Consider the following 21,307-nt stretch of genomic DNA (forward strand, 5'->3'; position numbering starts at 1 on the left):
GCTTGCATGAATTAAATGAGGATATTATTTACAAGTATGGATGAGAGATGAAAGATCCCTCTTTGAGATCTCATGATACAGTGGTTACTGCATGAGGCACTTCTACTTTCTGTCAGGAGGTGAAAGTACATCTCATTCCCTGAATTTCTCCAGGAATTTCTGATTTCAATGTCCTGATTTTATTTTCTCATCACCCTACAAGATTGTGGTTTCCTGTGTGTGTCATTGCAGTCAACTGAGTCAAAATCATCACGAGTGTGTCCCTTTGAGACAAACCACAGTTTGATGCTTTCGGTCTGTTGGAGCTCTTTGTTGGTAGTAGATTGAAGCTTGAATACCTCTGTGCTAGTGTTTGCCTTCCCTTTCTGCTTCACTTAACCAAGTGTTTCATTGTCAGGTACCCACATATATGTATACTCAGTCCACTTTCTTACTGTTGCATTTGGCAGAACATCACACTGCAGTCTGAAAATATTGCCTGTTGCAAGTTGTTGCACTCGGTCTAGTAATTTCACATTTGCAGCCCCCAGGGGAGCAAATGTCTTGGGTTGGTTTTGCATGAACTTATAAGGCAGTTTCAGTGGTAGATGCACCAAAGTGATGTCACCATATGAATAATGCTGTCATTTTAAAGGTCTTTGCAGGCAGGGACTGTCACACTGAGGAAACCAAAATACCTTAGTATAAAGCCAACATCAGTCACTGTTTCACAGTGATGTCATATTAAATTACAAGACAGGGATGTAAACTTTTCTCAGCCTTGTGACTCTGTAGCCGATTTGAATAAGAAGGCTGTGTGCTAGTTATTGTAGTGCTGTATCAATTTCACTGAAAGCTCTGTCATGGCTGCTGCGGGCTCCATAGTCAGTGTCATACATCGGGGAAAGGTGAGATGTAGGACTTCAGAGGTGTCACATGATACTCCCAACGGGCTAAAATGTGCCAAGGAAAACACAAACGTAACATCAGGCCAAGCATCACCAAACAAATGAACAAATTCCTTGAACAGAAATTACCTCTGGGCCTCAAAACTGGGCCACAGTACAGATGTATAAGGTTGCATAAAGTTCATCTTTAAAACTCTATAATACTTGAACAGGACTGGCTTAAAGGCAAATACAAGATGACAGTATGTGTTTTTTTTTTTAAGAATTAGATCTATTTCACTTCACTGAACATGCACATGAACGAGAAATGTTTTTTTGATATACTCTGCGATATAAAAATAACTTTACAAGCCTATCCTGATATGAAATACTTATTTGCTCCTCAGAATCTCGAAATTCAAAATGATAGTTTCAGAGGACACAGATTTTCATGCCACTAAAGTTGAATTCTTTATTCCCTCTTCTGCTGATATTGGCTCTCAGATCCTGGGATATTTTCTTCATAAATCTCATCATATTTTGGATTCAGAATTAGAACCAAGCATCGCAAACATTCGTAACTCTCAGTGCATCTTGTGGATTGAAAATCAGTGTCAGAATCTGTTTAACACAAATCAAATCAGATCTTGCAGATTGAGAATTAGATTTAAAACCAAGTTTAGCAAGTTAGCATATTAAATCTGGCATGACGAACCGGTCATAGTATATATACTTGACACTGAAGACATCACTTAATAGTTTTAAATGAGAAGACCAATGGGTAACAGGTCTCTGTTTTTAAAGAGCCAACAAAAGGAGTTGACTCTTCTCACAGCAGGCTGTACTCTCTTTGTCGTCTATTCCTCTCCCCTCAGGCAGAAAAGCTTCACTTTAAAACTCAGCTGTTGTCACATTCTGCAGCCTCTCCTTTGCATGTCAAGCATAACTCTAATTCACTCTGATCACTGGCTGCTCCACACCTCCCTCAGTGAGCTCCCCAAGGGCTGCTGTCCACTGTCTGTCTGACGGAGGGGAGGGGGAAGAAAGTGTCAGTGCAGGAGGTAGTTTATAAGGGGGGGTGGGGGTGGGGGGGTCGGGAGAGGGCATATGGGACGAGGAGCAGATTTGGATACTTGGCTCTCAGTTGGGTGCTGTGTCACATAATGTCTCATGCCAAAAGTGAACATGTACTCAGCGACTTTCCAAATCTGGTCACATACAGTGATTACTTCTTTGGCTATGAGATGGCCACTAAAATGCTTTGTTAGAATTGGAGGCATTTTCCTGTCTGTTGTCTTGGATATGATTTAAAGAAAGAAGGCCTCTTCTATCTGTTCATGTATTGTTCGGTCCCACTGACAGTTACACCAACCAAGAGTAAACGTGACATCCCTACATGTGGGTTTAGGAGGAAGTGTGTCACACTGAATACATTAGATATCATTTGCCTTATGGTCTACTCATGTTTCACCACTGTTTTGCCTATAAAATCACTGGAAATGGATACTTCCCAATAACACACAAAAAATCATTCAGTATACAATAAACCCTATCACGCTGCTAAAATGTGATTTAAAATACCTATAAGTACAACCAATCCCGGCCTACGCTTTAACTATGTGACGATCCACATATAGACACGTCTTCTGCCTTTCAAAGCTTTTGTACATCTGTAAATGAAGTACAATATAAAGAGAGTAAGGTTTTACTGCTGGCACTTTAAATAAGTATACCAGCGACTTAAAGTCCCACTATGCTGAAATTATTCAACATGAGCAAACTGACACGACCTCAGCCCACTTCACGTACACATTCGTCACCGTCAAATAAAAAGCCCCATAATAACAGACAATGTGAAGTTATTTCAATTCTGCCTCGCAAATGTGAGGATATTAGGTGGAGCAGCTTAGTCACCATTTTCCCTTTTCCTGTTACTGATGACTTGCTTTTAATGCCTGTTCTTTCGACTGAATCTACTGAAGTAAAACTCAAATTCACTGCACAGCCTGCAGCATAGGCGAAGGTCAGCCAGGGTTTCCGCGGCAACAGGCACATGATAAATAATGTACTATTTCTGTTTCTTCCTACACTGATATCAATTTAGAAACATACAAAACATTATAAAATGTAAATCAACCCAACATGTAAACTAAAAATTGTATGACTTTAATATTCAAAGTAAGTAGGATACAAAACAGATACAATGGATGAATCCAAATCTGCATTTTCCAGTCTCTCTGCCATTCAATCATATGTACAATTTCCCATTCCTACTTTGTTGCATATAAATCTCAATGTACCCAGTCTCAGTGTGCGTATTTAGATAAGGTGTCTCTGGATCAGCAAACCAGTACACACAGCAAAGTGCAGTGACAGTTTCAGAAAGAGTGCTGTGCTGTCGATATGACAAGACTAGGTGGACTGCAGGATAAGCATAAGTGGTTCACAGCTGGTGTCTGGGGGAAACACGAGAGAGGGGTGGAGAAGGCCGGCCGGCGAGGGGAGGGGATGGGAGGGGTCTGGTGGCGGTAGCAGAGGGGGGGTTTGCAGCCATGACGACTGATGGAGGAGGAAGTAAACAGATGTCCACAAGCTGGCAGACAGGCCCAGAGTGGTCGAGCCACTGAGAGACAGGTGGACATCCAGGAACACAGTGGGACTGCAGAATGACTGTGAAGCCAAGCAGGGCTTTGTATATAGAACGCAAGCACTGGAGTCTCATAAATAAATCTGTCATTGTATAATTCAGTGAACTTAACATAAATGAGGCCCATTTTTGACATCTTTAGGATTTGTTAGTGGGATTGTGGTGATCACTGTGGCATCAAATAAAGGCTTTTGTTCATTGTTTTATCGACACATTAATCAAGCTCGTAAAATGAAAAGTGAACGTGACTCCATCTGGTGTTGTCCACATCAAAACTATTGAGTCTCAAATAAAAATTTTCAGCCAACTGATGATGACTCCCAAAACCTAAGAGGCCAAACACAGAATTTGACTCTTCTTCATTACCCTAATTGCTGTCTCTTCCAATTTTTTTAAGTTGAAATGATGAAATGATGAGACACTGGGGATGCAGTGAGAAAACCTTCATCACAGCAGTCGAGGTTTATCCACCACTGTTGTTCTCTTAACCCACATCAGCATTTTTTAGAGTCACTGCAGCAGCAGTAGTCTCTGGGAATAGACTTGAAACTGGAAAGCCATCAGTTTAAATCCCCTGGCAAGCTGGTAAATCTGAGTGCAGGAAGTGAAGGAGACATGCTGTCGCCTCCCTCAACACTAACTGTCAACATGACCTTGAGCAAGGCACTTCAAACCCGGCTGCTCTGATGCACTTTTAAGATGGAACTGACTTGGAGGACACTATGAAATACCCACTGAAGAGAAAAAAATGACAACATTTGAACAGGTGGAGGGTTCAAGGTGACTTGGAGCACGCCCCATGTTGCTCTGATGGCTGTGATGTTCAGGAGACAGCAGCATCGATGTGATGCCACAATGATGGAGGGAGGGACAGTGATGAGCAAAACAAGCAACACAGTCCAGAGAGGATGAATAGCGCAGTGTGTCTGTTGGCGCGCCTCTTAATGGGCCACTAGAGGGGGAGACAGGCGAAACATGAGTGTGTGAGTCAATGAATGAATGGATTAGCTTGTTAGTTTATAAATGAATTGATTAAAATGTGGGCAACTTCTATGTCAAAAAAATAAACAGATCACAGTAACAAGTGCTTTCACTCAATACTTTAAAAAAATGATGGGTCAGTCGCACTTACATCCCAAGAGCAATGTCACTATCATGGCTAAAATGAATTGTTTTACTTTGGGTCTGGTTGTCACTTTGGTCCAAACAGAAATATCTAAATAATTACAGGATGGAAAACAAAATTGATGTTGATGAATCCTAATGACTTTGTTGATCCTGTGACTTTTATAATGCCATGCACCATGAGGCTGGCATGTTTTGTTTTCAGTGAAATCTCTCAACGACTATTGGACCGATTGCGATGGTATGTGGTAAATGTTACAAGTCAAAGTCCTGCAAGTAGACGAAAGAAAGTATTAATATCAAAATATACTAGTAAAAGCACTCATAGTGCACAATGGCCCATTACAAAATACTGTATATTATATTATTGGATTTTAATTATTGATGCATTTATGTGTACATCACTTTATTGTTGCAGCTGATCAAGTGGGGCTAATAACTGTTTGCTTGTAAACGTCTTACTTTGTCTTAACCTATTATATTAAATAATTATATGATTCTTTTGTTGATTTTGTTTTGTATTATCTGAATCTGCAAACTAACTAACTTTATCTCAAGTAAAGTTAAAATACAGTATTTGTCGCTGAGTTGAAGTGGGTTGAAAAGTATAGTAGAAAATATAAATACTGAAGAAAAATACACACACATCAAACTGTAAGTACATTACTTAAGTAAATGTATTGTTACTTTCCACTACTGACTCGTGAGGTCAAAATTATAACTCCTATCATCCTCAGTTGTGCTTTCTGTTTAGCGCTAATTAGCAAATGTTAGCATGCACCTTACACCAGCTAAACATCAGCATTTTAGCATTTTCTTTGTGACATGTTAGCATGCTGATTTAGCTCAAATCACTGCTGTGCCTACAAAGAAACAGCGTGGTTATACACTTAATTCTTGTTTTACTCAAAAAAGAAAGAAGTAAACTGTAGATTTCAGCTAGATTTCTATATGAGCTGGTATTTGATCCTTTTGTTTTATATTTCTTTTAAGTAGTGACTTGAAAAGTACTGTTATTGCTTAAATAAAAAGTAACCGTGTGTAATGAAAACAAATACACTGAAAAGTGACATTCCACAACACTATGGACGAATGAATGAAAGAATGAGACCGTGTAAGTTAATATTCCTGATTCATAGGGTTTTAACATGTAAAATTTCTTCTCTACACGCAGTCTGACCACAGCATGACTCATGATGGTGTGACGGTGGTGTTACAGTAAAAAAGGAGAGATGAGCAGGGCAGACCTCTGTAGTAATGGCAGCATCATTAAACAAGACCTCATCAGTTACCATGGAAGCTTATTCATAGCCGGAAAAACCTTGAGAGGCTTATTCTGAGCCTAATCAGCTGCAGCCTCCCCAGCAAGACTGCAATGAGCAACAGAGGATGACGTCATGTGATGTGTTGTCTGCGAAGAAGCTTTTTCATCCTCAGAGACACTATGTAACCTTCATCATTATTAATTAAACTTCTGCTGAATCACAGATGTGTCATCGTCATGTGTGTTTACTGTTTTATATACTCTACCCCCTCCCCATTTTCCCATCGTCTCGTTCTCCTTACATCTTTGTCACTTTACTTGATTTGCTTTGTTATCTTTATCATGGGGAAAGGGTATTAACCATCTGGTGTGTTTGCGCCTGTGTTGGCATGTGGGAGTCTGAATAACATTACCTGAATGTTTAAAACATGGCGGATGAAATAAATCAGGTTTGTAGGTGGATGGCTCAGTGGATAAATTAGAATTAGGGAGAGAGGATCCCAAAAAGTAAAACATGACCTGGATTTCCTTTATGCTCTTTCAAATCACCATGTGGGGAGTCACCATTGTGCCATCTCAAGTAGCTTTGTCTGCTCGGCAGATTTTCTAATGAGGGGCTTTTGGAGGAGGATGACAGAGCGCTCTGCGTGCTCTGTCGGGGAGGAGGGGCATTTAAAGGAAATGAGCAATGCTCTGTCCATGGATACCCCTAATACTAGATCCCCCTACTCAGACACCCTGCTGGCAGCTTGGTAGTACCATTAGGACTGAGAAGGGTGGCATTAGTCTGAAACTCTCATTATGTCAGATACACTGAAAACCTCTAATCTAGGCACCAAATGATAGGGGTAGAATTAAACCAAACTGGGCGAGAGAGCAGCAGAGGTGTAATTCAAAGTACCTAAATCACTTCTGTTTGAAGATTTGTTTGGAGACCAAATGCTGTGCTCAGAATATATGCGAGTTCTGAAGTGCTTAAAGCAACAATTATTTATGTTTTCATATAAATCAGTTATATGTACCCATCTTCTCTAGTTGCTACACACAGTGACACTCAGTGTCTGTCAGGAAAAAAAAACCCTCACTCACAAAAGTGAGGTTTTTTTTTACCATTATTTATCAATACTAACATTAACATCATGTGTATCTATACTTCTTAAAGAAGTGAACTGAAAGAATGGAAGACAGGAGGGTAAATAAACTTAAACTTCATTGCAAGAAAATTGATTTTTCTTTAAAATCTCACAGGACAGTTAACACTCGGGGTGAGTTTATAGAAACTCATTTGTAAAACTAAAATTTGTCACCAAAATTTTAAAAACTTGGATCTTGCAGATTATCCATTTATATTTGCAATATAACTTATTATGGGTTTCATGGTATTTTCTTCTTTATCGAAGGAGAAAAGAAGCAGATATTCAAACAAATTCAAACACATTATCCCTCTCGTCATCATGCTAATATTGTTGTGAGGCAGATGCATGGCCGCTGGTCAGTGAATCATTCAACCAAAAAAGTGTGAAGAAGAAAGTCTGACAGGCTCATCTAAGAATATGTGGTGGTTTGTACTTGTGTCAACAAAAGACTCCTTTATTCTTAACAAATGTTTCTGGATATGTTGGAAGTTGTGTCATTTCTACACATTGGAGAAATGTATTTAATGCCCAAGAAATGCATCACTTTTTATGAAATCAAGGAATGAATTACTAATTTCCATAACAGCAGATCAGTGCATCATGTTGGGCAGCCAGCTTGATTCTTAAGATATGTGGGTAGTTTCTCATGTTTTTCTCTCGTTGGTGTGACAGACAGTTGAAGGTGTAGCATGGATGGCCATTCTTATGGCAGTGTGTAGAAACATTAAGGTGGTTGATACGGATTGTGTTGAAAAAAACAAAAGCCACCTTATAAGCTTCCTCCAACACATGGAGATTGAACAGATGTGGTTCAGAAAGGCCGTTTGGATTGTCCCACATCCATCTGATTATCCATATTTATTCCTGCAATTATTTGGTTCACCAGAAGATGGAAATATTTCACCAGACATACGGAGCAAGTGAAAATCACTGGACCACATTGTAGTCAAATCTTGTCTAATTTTATACTTGTCATTTCATTTAGGGGATTTATGAAGTGTATGAAATTCTGTGGCTGTTTACAAGAGATATTAAACCCAACATATGTTTGAGCATGGATGAAAGGGTTATTTCCCAAAGTAGTTAAAAATATCAGTGAGCTCGGCCTACACACTGGCTGTGTGAAGAAGCCAGAACGGGATTAACAGAAAAGACCAACAAGCTCATTGACAGCTCTACTGTTACAATGTCACAACAATTTTCAGCAAGCACTGGATTTTTGTCTTTTGTGGTCAACATGTTCATATGAGTACTGCTGTTCCTGCTACAAATCATATCTACTTCTGATAATTACACAAATCATGGTGTAATAAAGGGAATAGGTAGTAATAGTAGAAATAATGTTGTTTATGGACATTAGTAACCGAAATGTTGCATGGCTGCCATCTGCTGGATCATTACCACATTACAATAATTCACAATATGTAGTCTATGAGCTATTCTCCAATCAATAGCACTGCTAGTCACACCATCTTATGTTAATAAATATGTACTGGCCCTTTAATTCCACATTGCATTATTGTCTTACCTGAGATGGGGGAAATCAATGTTTGCATCACTATTTTGTCTTCCTATACGTTTTGGTATGTGCACAATATTTTTGGTTGCATGTGTCAGAATCACTCCCCCCTTTTGAAGTTATACATAGTGTCAGTATTTGTACTAAGTTGGTTTTACAGTGGAAAATTTGAGTTACTTTGAGTCTAATACAAGTTGTTTAGTACACACGATGTAATTTTATGATCTATTAGGTTTTTATCTTTATCTTCACTTTATATTCTGTGCTGCTTTGAATGCATACTCTGTTTAGGTGTGATTTTGTATTATTGTTGTTGCTCCAGTCTAACTCTACTCTATGTAGGCCACACTGTGTGTGTGTGTGTGTGTGTGTGTGTGTGTGTTTTTATGTGTGTTTTTATGTGTGTGTTTTTATGTGTGAAAAACTTTGTGTTACATTTCCCTCTGAGGGGACTTTGAAGGGGAACTGAATTAACTTTCTGACCCTCTAAAAATAAAAACATGTAGAAACTTCTAAAGAGGTTGTGGTTTCCTAATTTGGCTTTCAAAATAAAAGCACCAAAGTTGAGACTTTATGGGGCCTGGTTGAGCAGGACTTATCCTATATTGTTGTGGATGTCTGTTTTCCCAGAGGTTTTTGACATCAACTAAAAGTGGTACATCAGCCCATACCCTCTCCAAATATAGTCTAACTTCGATTTGGGATTGAGTTTAAAGAGTCTTTTATTCTTTGGTCATGTTTTGTAGCCCATCCCTTTTACCTATTGTTTTGTTGGTCCTAATTTTGTTTTTAATTTCAGTCCATGGAGTAAGCCTGACATATGGCCACCCAATTAATATTTTGAAACTGTATCTATACTAAGTGCACCAAAACTGACATAGGCCTAGTATTAGTTTAAACTCTGTGCTGTCCTGCTTTGAAATCTTTTGCAAACAAAATCAAACCACGCAGACTTACATTATAATCATGATTAATAATTAATCATTAGTCTAAATGTAAATTATTATACTGCAATTTATTATATTGTGGCAGACTGGAGCCACATGGCTAAAAAAAAAAAAATTTAAATAAGGGATAGGGTTATATATAGGGTCATATCTTTTTGGTCTAGCACAGCACAAGAACAATTATTTTGAAAACCCGATCTAACCGGATGTCTCTTGTTAAACTTTTCCAGCTGGACACACAGAAAAGCAGTGAAGGCTATGGTGGGAGAAGACGCACACGGACCTCCAGCGAGCTGATCTCACAGTGACTGACCTGCAGCGGTGTTTATCTCTTACTGAGAAGATGTCTGTGAACGAGGTGTATGTGTTCCGACCCTTCAAGCTGATCGCTCTGCTGTGCGTCTTTCTCGCGCTGTGTTTGGACGTGGTGGCTCTGCTGAGCCCTGCCTGGGTCACCGCCGAGCATTTCTCCCTTTCTCTGTGGGAGTCCTGCTCCCAGTCCGAGGCACGGGACCAGACAGAGGAGCCTCAGTGGAGCTGCTTCTCCACCCTCACATCTGGTAGGAATCAGTCTCTATGATTGTTTTTTGCACATTTGTTTTTTTTTTCTTCACATTTTATTGTTTTGTTGTTTATAACTTTTTTTTACTTTTGGTGTTAGGAAGCTGTTATTTTCTTTGAGAATAGTGGCAAACTGCTGTGGTTTTTGACCTGTTGTTGCTCAGTGTAGGACGATGTTGAAAATATGTGCTACATAAAGCTGAGAGCTCAAGGCTGAATCACTGTAGTACTACTTTTTGTGGAGAAGTACTTTATATGGTATAAATACCTTAACTCTGTAAGTTGTGGAGATGTTTTTAAACCAACATGTTATCAGTGACTTGTTTTCAGTATGTGTTAGTAGCCATAAAGAGGCTGCACATCCAGTGTTTGAAACAAACAAAGAGGAATATTTGTTGAACTGTACAAACCATCAGACTGGCCTCTATGGACATCATCTCCCAGCCAGAATTTGTTTTAGTTGGCCTCTTGGTCTCTGTCCAGGCATTCATGGTTTCTTGTGCTGCTGAAATATTTCCTCTCTTCATACCAGAGCAGTGACGTGGTGTCACTATGACAAACACACTGTGATGCTCAGCTCAGCCAGCATGGTTTGACTGATTCATGCATGAGCACAAGACAACAGAGTGTAAATTGTGACCATGTAGATTAAGTAATAGTTATCATTCTTTTCATTGTTGCTGTGAGTAACGAATCAGTCATAAAGGGTGGTGAATCAGCATCATGTTGAAACGTTGATTCTTTATGAGTAATTTAACATTACTTCTTTGTGAATGCAATGTCAGTTTCCTTAGTTGGGATAAAAAATAAACAATGATGGCATTCTGTGGAAACTTAAAAAAAAAAAAGAAATCCCTTTGGCACACAAAGAGTTAACACAGTCTAACCACCCAGAAGGCTTTGAGGGGATATGAAAAGACACATGCAGCATCTTCCCCGTCGTCCACCTCACTAGACCTGGACCCACCAGGTCGCCTTTTGTCAAGCATAAAAGCCACATGACAGGAGTGTTCACGCACCCAACCCCCTTCCTTTCCCCACCCGGGGAGGAAATCCGTATTAAATGTACCAGATTTACCAGCATTTGTCTGGTGGCTGGTACTGTGGAGCTCCATTAAACATACAGTAGCTGACTGTTAAGATATTCACAAAAAAGACTCGAAGGCTGAAAGCACGCCAAAGAGAATTAAATATAAATTTAATGAACATATATGATAGTTTTGCCCTAATTGGTTGCCAAAAGTATGATTTTTGTTATATGATTTTAACAGGAGAGAGTGACTTTTGCTGCACGTTGACCACCATCACAGACACAAACAGCTACAAAGAGGGAAACACAGGCTGCTCTCTGACTGCCCTCTGATATTGTGGAATGTGTCGGGGTGAATAGGAGGCGGTTTGTCGCTTTGAGTGTCTGCAGTGCTCATTAAAGCAGCGGTGGAGGGGTGTGTTAGGGTTAAAGGTGCAGTTCACCAAAAAGGCGAAGCAGATTTACTATGCACATATTTTCATACCTATCCCAGGAGTCTTAAATTTCAGCTCATCTTTGGAGTGATGTAATATGATAGACACGAGTCCATACAGGACAAATTGCAGGTGACTAAAATGATGTAGATGGGAACAGTATAATGACTGAATGTGTCAGTGAGTGACAGAGAGACATACCAGTGATGTGAGTACGCTGTTTTATTCTCTTTGAAGAGATGGTTTTTTATTTTAGTTAAAATTGTAACCACATAATGGCCCAAAGATGTCAGAAAAAAATGTCTCCCCTGAAGGATGAATCAAATCGAGTTCAGATGTGTCTTTGTCAAAATGTTGCTTTTAACCACCCTAAAGAAAAGTGAATCAGTAGCTCAGAGAGAGAGAGAGACACACACACACAAACCCAGCAAAGATTGTTCGCTGAGCTTGTTAGCTTCATCAAATGCAAATTTTCCTTTTGAGTCAAGTCTTTTGAGGTTTGGCTTTCTTCTGACAGTGATAAGTGGGACATCAAAGAGGGAATACTCAATGCAGGCAGGGATGGAGGAATACATTTCTGGTTTCAGACTCTCTCTCAGTGCTTTTCTGAATAAAGACTAAAGCTGAGTCCCAAAAAAAAACGAGCGTTGTGTAGGTATTTCCAGGGAAGAATCCTCTGACGCACTGGAAGCGATGAGTTTTACTTTTCCAGCAGGAGCAAATGCAGTTTGTTTGAAGTAAATAGAATAAATGTGCTGTTAAAAAGCCTCCGGGGCTGAACCGACATGGAACAGGCTGGAAACCACAAGTTAAAGACTTCATCAACTATCAGCTTGTTCTGAAGCTCAGAAATATACAGAGATTTATTTTCGGCCTATGTTGCCTTCAGAATACTGTAAATGAAGCGTGGAAATAATGATAATGTTTCAGAGGATGCATGTGGTTTGAATATCTTTGAAATACAAACTTAAACCCACTAAACATGCATGATGACAGGTAATAAGAAGTAGTTCAGGTACATTCTGCATATTTAATCTAATAACTGTGACTGCTGAGTTACTAATCAGGTTCTTGTTACGTGTATTCCTGATGGAGGCCGTGTGTCGTGCAGGCCTCAGTTTGTTCTGCTTCACTCACTTCACTCTGTGGGATTAGCACTTGTTTTGTGTTTGTCAGCACAGCGGTTCAATTCAACAGCGCTGCTCTGTGAATCGAGCTTTTGTTGTCGAGTGGGATGCTCCGCTCTAACCTGCATGTGTTCCGTCCTGCAGACTGGCAGATTGCCACCTTGGTGCTGCTGGTGGCCGGTGCCGTGGCAACCCTGGTGGCCTTTTTGGTGGCCCTTATTTCCCTCTGCCGGGGGACACAGAGATACCACTACCGCACCGTGGCTGTGTTCCTCTTCACGGCAGGTACGTCTTCCTCTTCTTTACTAGCACCTTCCCCCTCTGCACTTTCTCACCTTGTATGAATATTTATCCAATGTTCCAACACATCATACTTTTGCACATTTTGAAACAGAAAGATGGTACATTTACGCATTCACCACAACCACAACAATTTCCATATAGACAGTGTTTTTTTTTTTGTTCCAGTGCTCACATTAAATAAAAGGGTGCAGAAGAAAAGAAGCAGCTGAAGGAGGCTTGCTGGTTGAGCTCATGTTTTCTGTGGTGTGGAGTCTGGGGAGCTGCTCGCTCCTGCGCCAAGAAAAAGTAGCCGCAGAATTTGCAGAGTTACCAACACAGTGAAGTCACAGAGTGAAAAAAAAAACAGCCACCACAGACTCCTCAGCCAGCACTGCCTCGTAGTTGGACTTCTCATGCATCCTTGAAGCTGCTCCGGCTGAAACCAAATTTTGACACTGGTGAGGGAGGATCTATCTATAAAACTTAATTATGAGGAAAGGTTTAGCAGTCAAGATCCATTGTTCCATATACTATACAGGCATTGTAATAACTGACTCATAACCTGTGCTTACTTTACTTTAACAACAGCAATGAAACATTAACCACTCACCTCTACTTAACTCGTGTGTAGTTCCTGTTTTACCAGTTTCCAAAACAAAATTGGATTATATAAAACAGACATTCTTAATTATCACAAATAATGTTCCTCCTGCAGTTTTACCTCATTAACTTAAAGGACTAGTTGGCAAACCATACACTTATTTGGTTATTTGACATGAGTTTCTGTAGATGAGAAGACTCGTATCGCTCCTATACCTTTTGCATCTGTAAAATGTTTATTCATGAGCTTTCGAGGTGCTGGTCAGAACATTTAGTTGACTTTGGACAGAGCTGTTTCCCCTTGTTTGCAGTCTTTGTGCTCTGTAGCACACATTTAAGAGACAGACATTGAGAGTGGTGTCATTCTTCTCAGCTACAGAAATTCCTCCAGATAGATAATAATGTGTATATATATATGATGTTGTCAAACTGCAGAAAAATGTTTACGTTTAGGAAAATGTAGTCTTGTTCTGTCCCTGGAAACATCAGTCACAAAGGACCAGTGTGTGCAGTCGACATAATGGCCATGTCTTTGACTATTAGCCATTTACTGAAAAGCGTGGGAATGCAGTATTATCCTTTCCTGTGTGTAATTGCTTTAAGATCCTGGTGAGAATAAGGTCTCCATACAGGCACACAGTCATCAGCAGAGCAGCAGCAGAACGGTTGGTTGTTAAATGCCCCTTGGCAGGACTGTGGCTGTGTGGTATTTATTTTCTGTCCAGAAATATGACCTCAGCGGGCTGCGAGCTCAGTCTGGCCTCCATCAACACCGCCACATTCTTGCACCGCCACCCGTCCTCCTGCACGCCCACTTCTCCGTCCTGTAGGAAGGAAAGGTGGAGCCGTAGTTGCACACAGTCCTCTCCTCCGGAGTCACCAGGCGCGCATGCAAAGGAACTGCAGTGAGAGCAGACCGCAGAACGCCTTTGATCACACACATGCTCTTACACTCACAATGACGCCAACACATTTACCACCAGTAGTCCATGGTGCTGAATGATTTAAAGGAAAAATGATTCACAGTGATGGAGGCAATAAAAGTAATTTTGTTTCAAGGGCAAAAGAATAATGACGATTGTTTGATATTTCACAAAATAAAGGAACTGCACAGACTTTACTTTTGGGTGCGGAAATGTGTTGTGTTAGTCAGTCACTGTCAGGGAGAAAAGTCAGGCCTTAATTTTCCACTGAACAAAAGACCCACAGGAAGATGTGTCATACAAAGACTGTTGTCCTTGAAGTGTTTTTGCCTTTTTATGCAGATGACTAGTTGAGAAACAGAAAAACATTTTATGCTAAAACACATGCTTTATTTTGTTAAAGCACTTTTGGTCCTCACCTGAAATTTGCTATGAAAATAAAATTACTGCCAAATACATATAATACAATTTTTTAATAGATGATAATTTTTTTCAAATGCATCAGAGTAATAAATTAATCAAACCTTTTGTAGCCAACCCATTTATTTGGAGCTTCATCAAAGTAATAAACCCTGCAGCACTAAAGGTAAATAGTTCAAGGCTCAACTGAAATTACATAAACCTGTTTTGACATGTATCTTTCCTCATTTAATGGCTCCTAAAAGCACTCATATTTTATATTGCTCTGCCTATAATGATAAATCTTTATAGGCTGGTTTTGCTGAGATCATCTGAAGCAGCAGAAACACTGACTTGAAGAAGATAATCACTAATATAACGATTCTGTAGTTACTTTCACTGGCTCCCGGGTCTCTCCGCAGACACTGAACAACACCCTCCTTTTTTTCATCCTTCAGCCTCTTTTCATAAGCAGCCACAGTCACATCTCTGCATTTACAGCAGTGTGTTAGCTGTCAGATCCATGTTCTCAAAAGAGCTAGGCCATTACCATGACATGTTTTTTTGATTTGAATGGTGCATTTTTAAGGACTAAATGACTTCTCTGAAAGCACAGACCTTCTCCTTGTTAAGGTGTGAAACGAGGTGAAGCAGATGAAATACAAAAAATTGTTTAAAAAGTCTGAAAAGAACGATGACATTCAGAGTTGGACAAAAGCATTTTAGAAGATGGAAAGAAGAAAAGAAAAGTTTGAAAATTTAACAAATAAAGAGTGAAGTGCCAATGTGATGATGAAGAATGAGCAGGAGGATTAATGAGGAATAAAACAGATTTGTGCAGAGAGGACACAAGGGCAATAAAACATTAGGTAAAACAGACCCTGTAGTGATAGAGCTTAGGGTTCTTGCAACAGTAATACAATATGGTGGCAGCAGCTGTAGTAGCACAATAGTTTCAAGGATCTTTCAATATGTACATTGAAATGTGGGAGTGGCAGGATGTGCTGAAAGGCTCATGTACAATAATAATAATTACAATAAGATGAAGGATAAAATTTCAAAGATAAAAAAGTATATTTTCATATTTTCATAGGCAGACTATATATTAAAACATTGTACACTATTTATAAATACTATCAATACTACTATAACATTTGAGTGTTGGTAGCAGAAGTGGACCAATTGTAGTTCTGGTAATAGAAATAGAAGTTTAATAATGGTGTGTTGATAGTGGTAAGTAAGGTTTCCACTCATTGTTATTTTCATTACTGATTAATGTGCAGATTATTTTTTCTCTTAATTGATGAATCGTTTGGTCTGTGAAATGTCAGAGTAACGACAAATGCCAAAGCTCAAGGTGATTGTCTTCACACTGCTGGCTTTGTCCATAGACTGTATATAAAGATGGAGGTAGCCTCCGTGACGTCACCCATAGATTTCTGAAGAGTGGTTTTGAAGCTCAGAGTGGGCTGCTCCATCGTCGCCATCTTGGTAGTGCCTGACCTCGCCAAACTCTCGGCTAATCCAAAGATGGGCTAAGAGGTGGGGCGTGTGTGGAGCTGAGACTTCGGTGCATGCCAGTTTGTGGCAAGCATATGCCCACTCAATTGTCACTCAAAGCGTCCACAACCTCAATTATGCAGAACTTTAAGCCTTAATGAAATTTAAACAGGTAAGTTATATAAAAATTCAAGCCCCGTACAGTTGTCATTAAGAAGGAAATTAGCCATAGAGATCCAAAACCATTTTTTGTACCAGGCTGTAAACATGTTTATTTCTGCTGTAAAGTTGGGCATTTTCCACATGGGAGTCTATGGGGATTGACTCACTTTTGGAGCCAACCTCAAGCAGCCATTCCAAGAAGTGCAGTTTTTGGTACTTCCGTGTTGGCTTAATTTTTCAGCCTCGGAGGTCACCAGTTCAAACCCCAAATATATTCCATTTACTGTCATGTAAGACAAGAAGCTGGAACAAGAGGTGGAATCAATTCAATGATAAATGTTTCCACTCTCGTGGTAAGTCAACTAATAAGAATGAAAACTGTGAGAGGTAACAAGTGCAGAGCTCTGCTGGTACAATTTTAAATTTGTACGAAACAACATCATATTATATTTGACTCTCCTTTGGTTCTAGTGGTTCTGCAGGCCTGCGCTCTGGTCCTCTACCCAATCAAGTTCATCGACGGAACGGTTCTTCAGACCTATCATGAGTTCAACTGGGGCTACGGGCTCGGCTGGGGAGCAACCATCTTCATGCTGGGCGGAGGGATCCTCTTCTGCCTGCGGACGGACATATACGAGGATGCAATGTACTGAGTCTTCCGCTGCTGGAAATACACACATAAACACACACACACACACACACACACATACACAAATACAGCCCTTACAAGAGGCGTGCTACTTTTCTTCACTCTGCACATGGCCAATGCATATGTGAGCACAGACCCTGTTTCTCTCTTTCTCTTGCTGTCTAGCTCCCTGTTATTTTTAGACAGGTTGTGAAGGCCTAATTTAGGCCAGGGCTGTTTGAATAGGACCTCTACCACCCCCCCCCCCACACACACCCTCCCCACACATGCAGCTATAGCGGGTCCCTCAGCCCTGCCGGTATCAGCGGTGAGGCGGCAAAGCTAAAGCAAAGAGAGCTTTCTGGACAGGCACGAGCCTCCGATGCTGGACGTTTCCAGTGCACGTTGACCTGGATCTCTCTATTGTCAGAGAAACAGGACAGTAGATTCTCAGCACAGACGTGATTGTGCAGTGGCTGAACAATGAAAGAGACTGACTTATCTCCGCATTTACTTTTTTATTCTTTTTATAGCATTTCATGAGGACAAGCTCGTTGTTAATGTATTTATGGCATCATTTCCCACTTTATAAATATTGAAAAACTGAACTTGTCCCTCCATGTGTTTTAGCTGAAACATATCTAGTAAAGATAAGCCTTCTGATATTAGAAGTGTAAATTAGTCAGCTTTTGATATATGCTGGAGCTATCGAGTGTTTGTAGTTTGTTTGGAAACTCACACCAGTTTGTCTCAAAGGAAAAATGTAAATGTGTACAAAGTATTTCTACATGAAGGAAAATCCAGAATAAACAACAGTAGTTTTGGGAGTTTTAAGAGTGTAAATGATTATTTTCAATGGTACAATGTTTCCTCCTGACACCCCCCTCCTCCCACTTTTTTTTTTTTTCAGACGGAGGAGCAATGAGATAAAATTACATATTCATTATCCAGGAGCACATATTCCTCAGAGGCAGCTACAAGTGGTTTCCTCTGGTTGAAACATGATTAGCAACTGAAAGATTTTTATTGCTAACCGCACAACAAGTTTTGCAGTTAAACTTTACAACTGCCTGAGAGCTGATGCGTCCATGTCATGTAATTAGGTGGGAGATTTTTATTACGTTGTCATGCCTGTGATAGATGAATGTGGTTGAAGGCTTAAATATACTGTGATGTTTACTTATCAAACATTGCAGCCACCATTGATGAAAAATATGAAAACATGGTCTTTTTTTAACCCTTTACTATGCAGATCAAAAGATGGCTTAAGGCTGTTTATTTATACACTTTTTTTTTTAAGTGTGTTTATGAAAGAAAAGTTTTAAAAAATCTTTTGTGTGAAACAGAAGGCACCGCTACACTTGAGCAGCCTGTTGTGAAATCTCTCTTTTTTTTCTTTTTTTTTTTTATCCCAAAAAACAGCAACAGCTGGTTAAGGAATCTTTCGTAAGGGATAAACAATTTCCCCAGCTGCAGCAGTGTGAAAACGTACTCCCCAGCAGCTCCAAGGGGAAAAGACACAAAATACTTCACCGTGTGAACGTGACGCTTGGCTCCTGTGAATGGTGTAGTGGTGGGTTGAGTGTGTGAGGTGTCGGTGTCAGTGGTTCTCTTATAATAGCAGTGACCTCGCCGGAATCTTTGAAATGTGACTTACTAGTCAAAGGTGACGTGGTTACACGACAGGGTGGCAGAGATGACACACACATCATACAGTTTGTAAAGCATGACACCGATATGAGCATTTTAATTTGTTGTCCCACACACTGTACACGTGTCAGTAGTTGAACATTAGAGCACAAAGTGAAATATGTTTTGACAGTGAGGGGACTTGGCACTTTAAACAAGTGGAACATTGACTCAGGACATTTAAAGAAAAATGAATGTATTCTACTGTAGATGAATGTTTTGAAACTTTCAGGATACACACACACACACACACACACACACACACACACACACACACACACACACAATGTCTGCGTCAGTTGATCCACATAATATTCAAATCTTTTTCCCAGAGCAAATTTTTCAATGTTTTCACTTGGAGGGAAGAAGGTTTTAACATTATTCACTCTCTAATTTTGGTGTATTATAAAGGTCAAAGGTCAAAATTCCAGTGGGTCGTCAGCACTCCCAGCAATCCACCCACACAGTTACAGCTTTTTCTGCATTACGTGCTTCTGCATTATGAAGCGGTATATTGGCACTGGTCAAGTTTTACAGTAAATATAATAATTCTCCCCTGTGTTCAGAGCACCATGTTTGACCAGAACCACTCTAACCTGGTGATCAGACTCGATAACATCTGGAGCTGTGAGAGTGAGAGAGAGAGTGATCAACTAAGAACTGCTAAAAAGTGCTGATCCAAAATCAGTTTACACTGGTGTGTTTATTCTGATTCTCTCTCTTTCCTTTATGAAAATAAAGACGTGACAGAGACAGACAAAGAAAAAATATTAAGCGTTTACTTTTTGTAAGACAGTAGACAGGAAAACAAACTTGACGCCTGCATGCTTGACTGGAGTTGAGATTGCTCTGATAGAAATAGCCACAAGAGAAGCAACAGACTCCAATAAGACTGACCTGACACAACACACAGAATAATTGTAATGATTTATAATAACTGTATAACGTAAGATTAGAAAATATTTATTTCATGGGTGTCCAGCTGAGGATGATTCTGTGCCTCTGCAGCTGCTGCTACTTTTTCTCATCTCTGGATACTTTGGGTATGACAACAGCTTTCCACACTACTGTAGAGGATTAGATCAGCTTGCTGTATGTCAGCAAAGGACACAAAACCAAAGCAAGAAATATCTTTTACTCCAGCTGTCAGGACAGACAACACATTTAGTCACATTTGATTGTGAAACTCATGCAATGGATTCTATCTGAAGTGACGATAATATGGCCTTTGGAGAGCAGCCTGGCCCCTGGGTGCAGTAACCAGCCAGGCCCTGCACACTTTCACTCTGCAGGGACAGATTCCAGTTACTGAGCCCGGGGGACAGAGACAAACATGGGCTCTGACGCCTTGTTGCCTGAGGAGGGACATTAGTGTTTTAGTGATAGAATTATTCACAGATTGACTGAAAATCCAAGAAAATTATGAATGCAAACCTGAAGCTGTCCAGCTCCTCATTTGATCCTCAGCAGTGGAAGTTCTCGGCAGACTGGGGTCAGCAGACCAGTGAGGCAGATAAATGGGCTGAAAAGTAACACCCGGGCTATACATTACCCTCCAACCAATCCTCCATCAAGCTTGGCTCCACCAAAATTACATATTAACTTCAAAAAGGTTACTCACTTCTCCTCCGCTATCAGCTCGTGCTGCCCTGCAGTCCCTTTGGTCCTGATAAACCCCAGCACTGTGCATGGAAAACCTGGTGTAAATACAGCAGTCAAGTTACATGAATAACATTTGTGTGCCTCACCCATGACCCAAAAATGAGAAATATCTGTGTGTGTGTGTGTGTGTGTGTGTGTGTGTGTGTGTGTGTGTGTGTGTGTGTGTAAGAGAGAGAGAGAGAGAGAGAGATTCATTACGGTTTCTTTCATTCATTCTTTACTGAAAAATTAATTTTATAAAACACAATCACCCATAGACACACACAAGCACATGGACAGTCAAATATGGACAAGGCGACCTGCTGTGGGAAGCAGTCAGCTGCGTAGCTGACCTTGTGGATGTCAATGAATGTTGGATCAAACACTCAAAAAAAGCAGTCAGCCTGGAATCAGATGGTTACTTTCCCAACATGAAAGAAACTATCATGGAGTGGAAATTCTGTATTTAACGTATGCTTGCACTGCAAATTGACTCGTTTGGTGAGACCAGTATATACACTATCAACAGAGTAGTGTAATGTGTGTTAATTAAGAGCAAGGAACATAGCTGCACACAGACTCACAGCTGCCTGCAGCTTTACTGGCAATGCTCTGCTCTTCAGCAGCCAAATACCCACACATAAAGCTAATGACAGATCCTGTTAACAACAAGATGACAAGTAGCATCATAACCACTTTATCAGATTTACATGTGTCAGAACATGGTAATTAAAAGTTAAATGAAAAATATTAGTATGAGGAAGCATTGAGTTCACTTTAATACAAATATGTTTTAATCATAATTGAATAAATTTAATAATCATAAT

The 21,307-nt window shown here is 40.0% G+C and overlaps 1 protein-coding gene across 1 annotated transcript; it reads left to right on the top strand.

Moving 5' to 3' along the window:
* The first annotated feature begins 9,743 nt into the window (after positions 1–9,743).
* Positions 9,744–17,977, top strand: LOC130181938 (transmembrane protein 47-like). The gene is made up of 3 exons (XM_056396409.1): positions 9,744–10,064; positions 12,801–12,941; positions 16,994–17,977. The coding sequence occupies exons 1-3, from the start codon at positions 9,848–9,850 to the stop codon at positions 17,173–17,175; spliced, it is 540 nt and encodes a 179-aa protein (XP_056252384.1). The 5' UTR covers positions 9,744–9,847; the 3' UTR covers positions 17,176–17,977.
* The last annotated feature ends 3,330 nt before the right edge of the window (positions 17,978–21,307 follow it).

The sequence above is a fragment of the Seriola aureovittata genome, chromosome 15, assembly GCF_021018895.1.
Source record: "Seriola aureovittata isolate HTS-2021-v1 ecotype China chromosome 15, ASM2101889v1, whole genome shotgun sequence".
NCBI lineage: Eukaryota > Metazoa > Chordata > Actinopteri > Carangiformes > Carangidae > Seriola > Seriola aureovittata.

Excerpts from the sequence above, each read along its gene's own strand:
- LOC130181938 (XM_056396409.1), top strand. The coding sequence starts at position 9,848 with ATGTCTGTGAACGAGGTGTATGTGTTCCGACCCTTCAAGCTGATCGCT. Across the intron at positions 10,065-12,800 it reads CTTCTCCACCCTCACATCTG|ACTGGCAGATTGCCACCTTG; the intron begins GTAGGAATCAGT and ends TCCGTCCTGCAG. Across the intron at positions 12,942-16,993 it reads TGTGTTCCTCTTCACGGCAG|TGGTTCTGCAGGCCTGCGCT; the intron begins GTACGTCTTCCT and ends CTTTGGTTCTAG.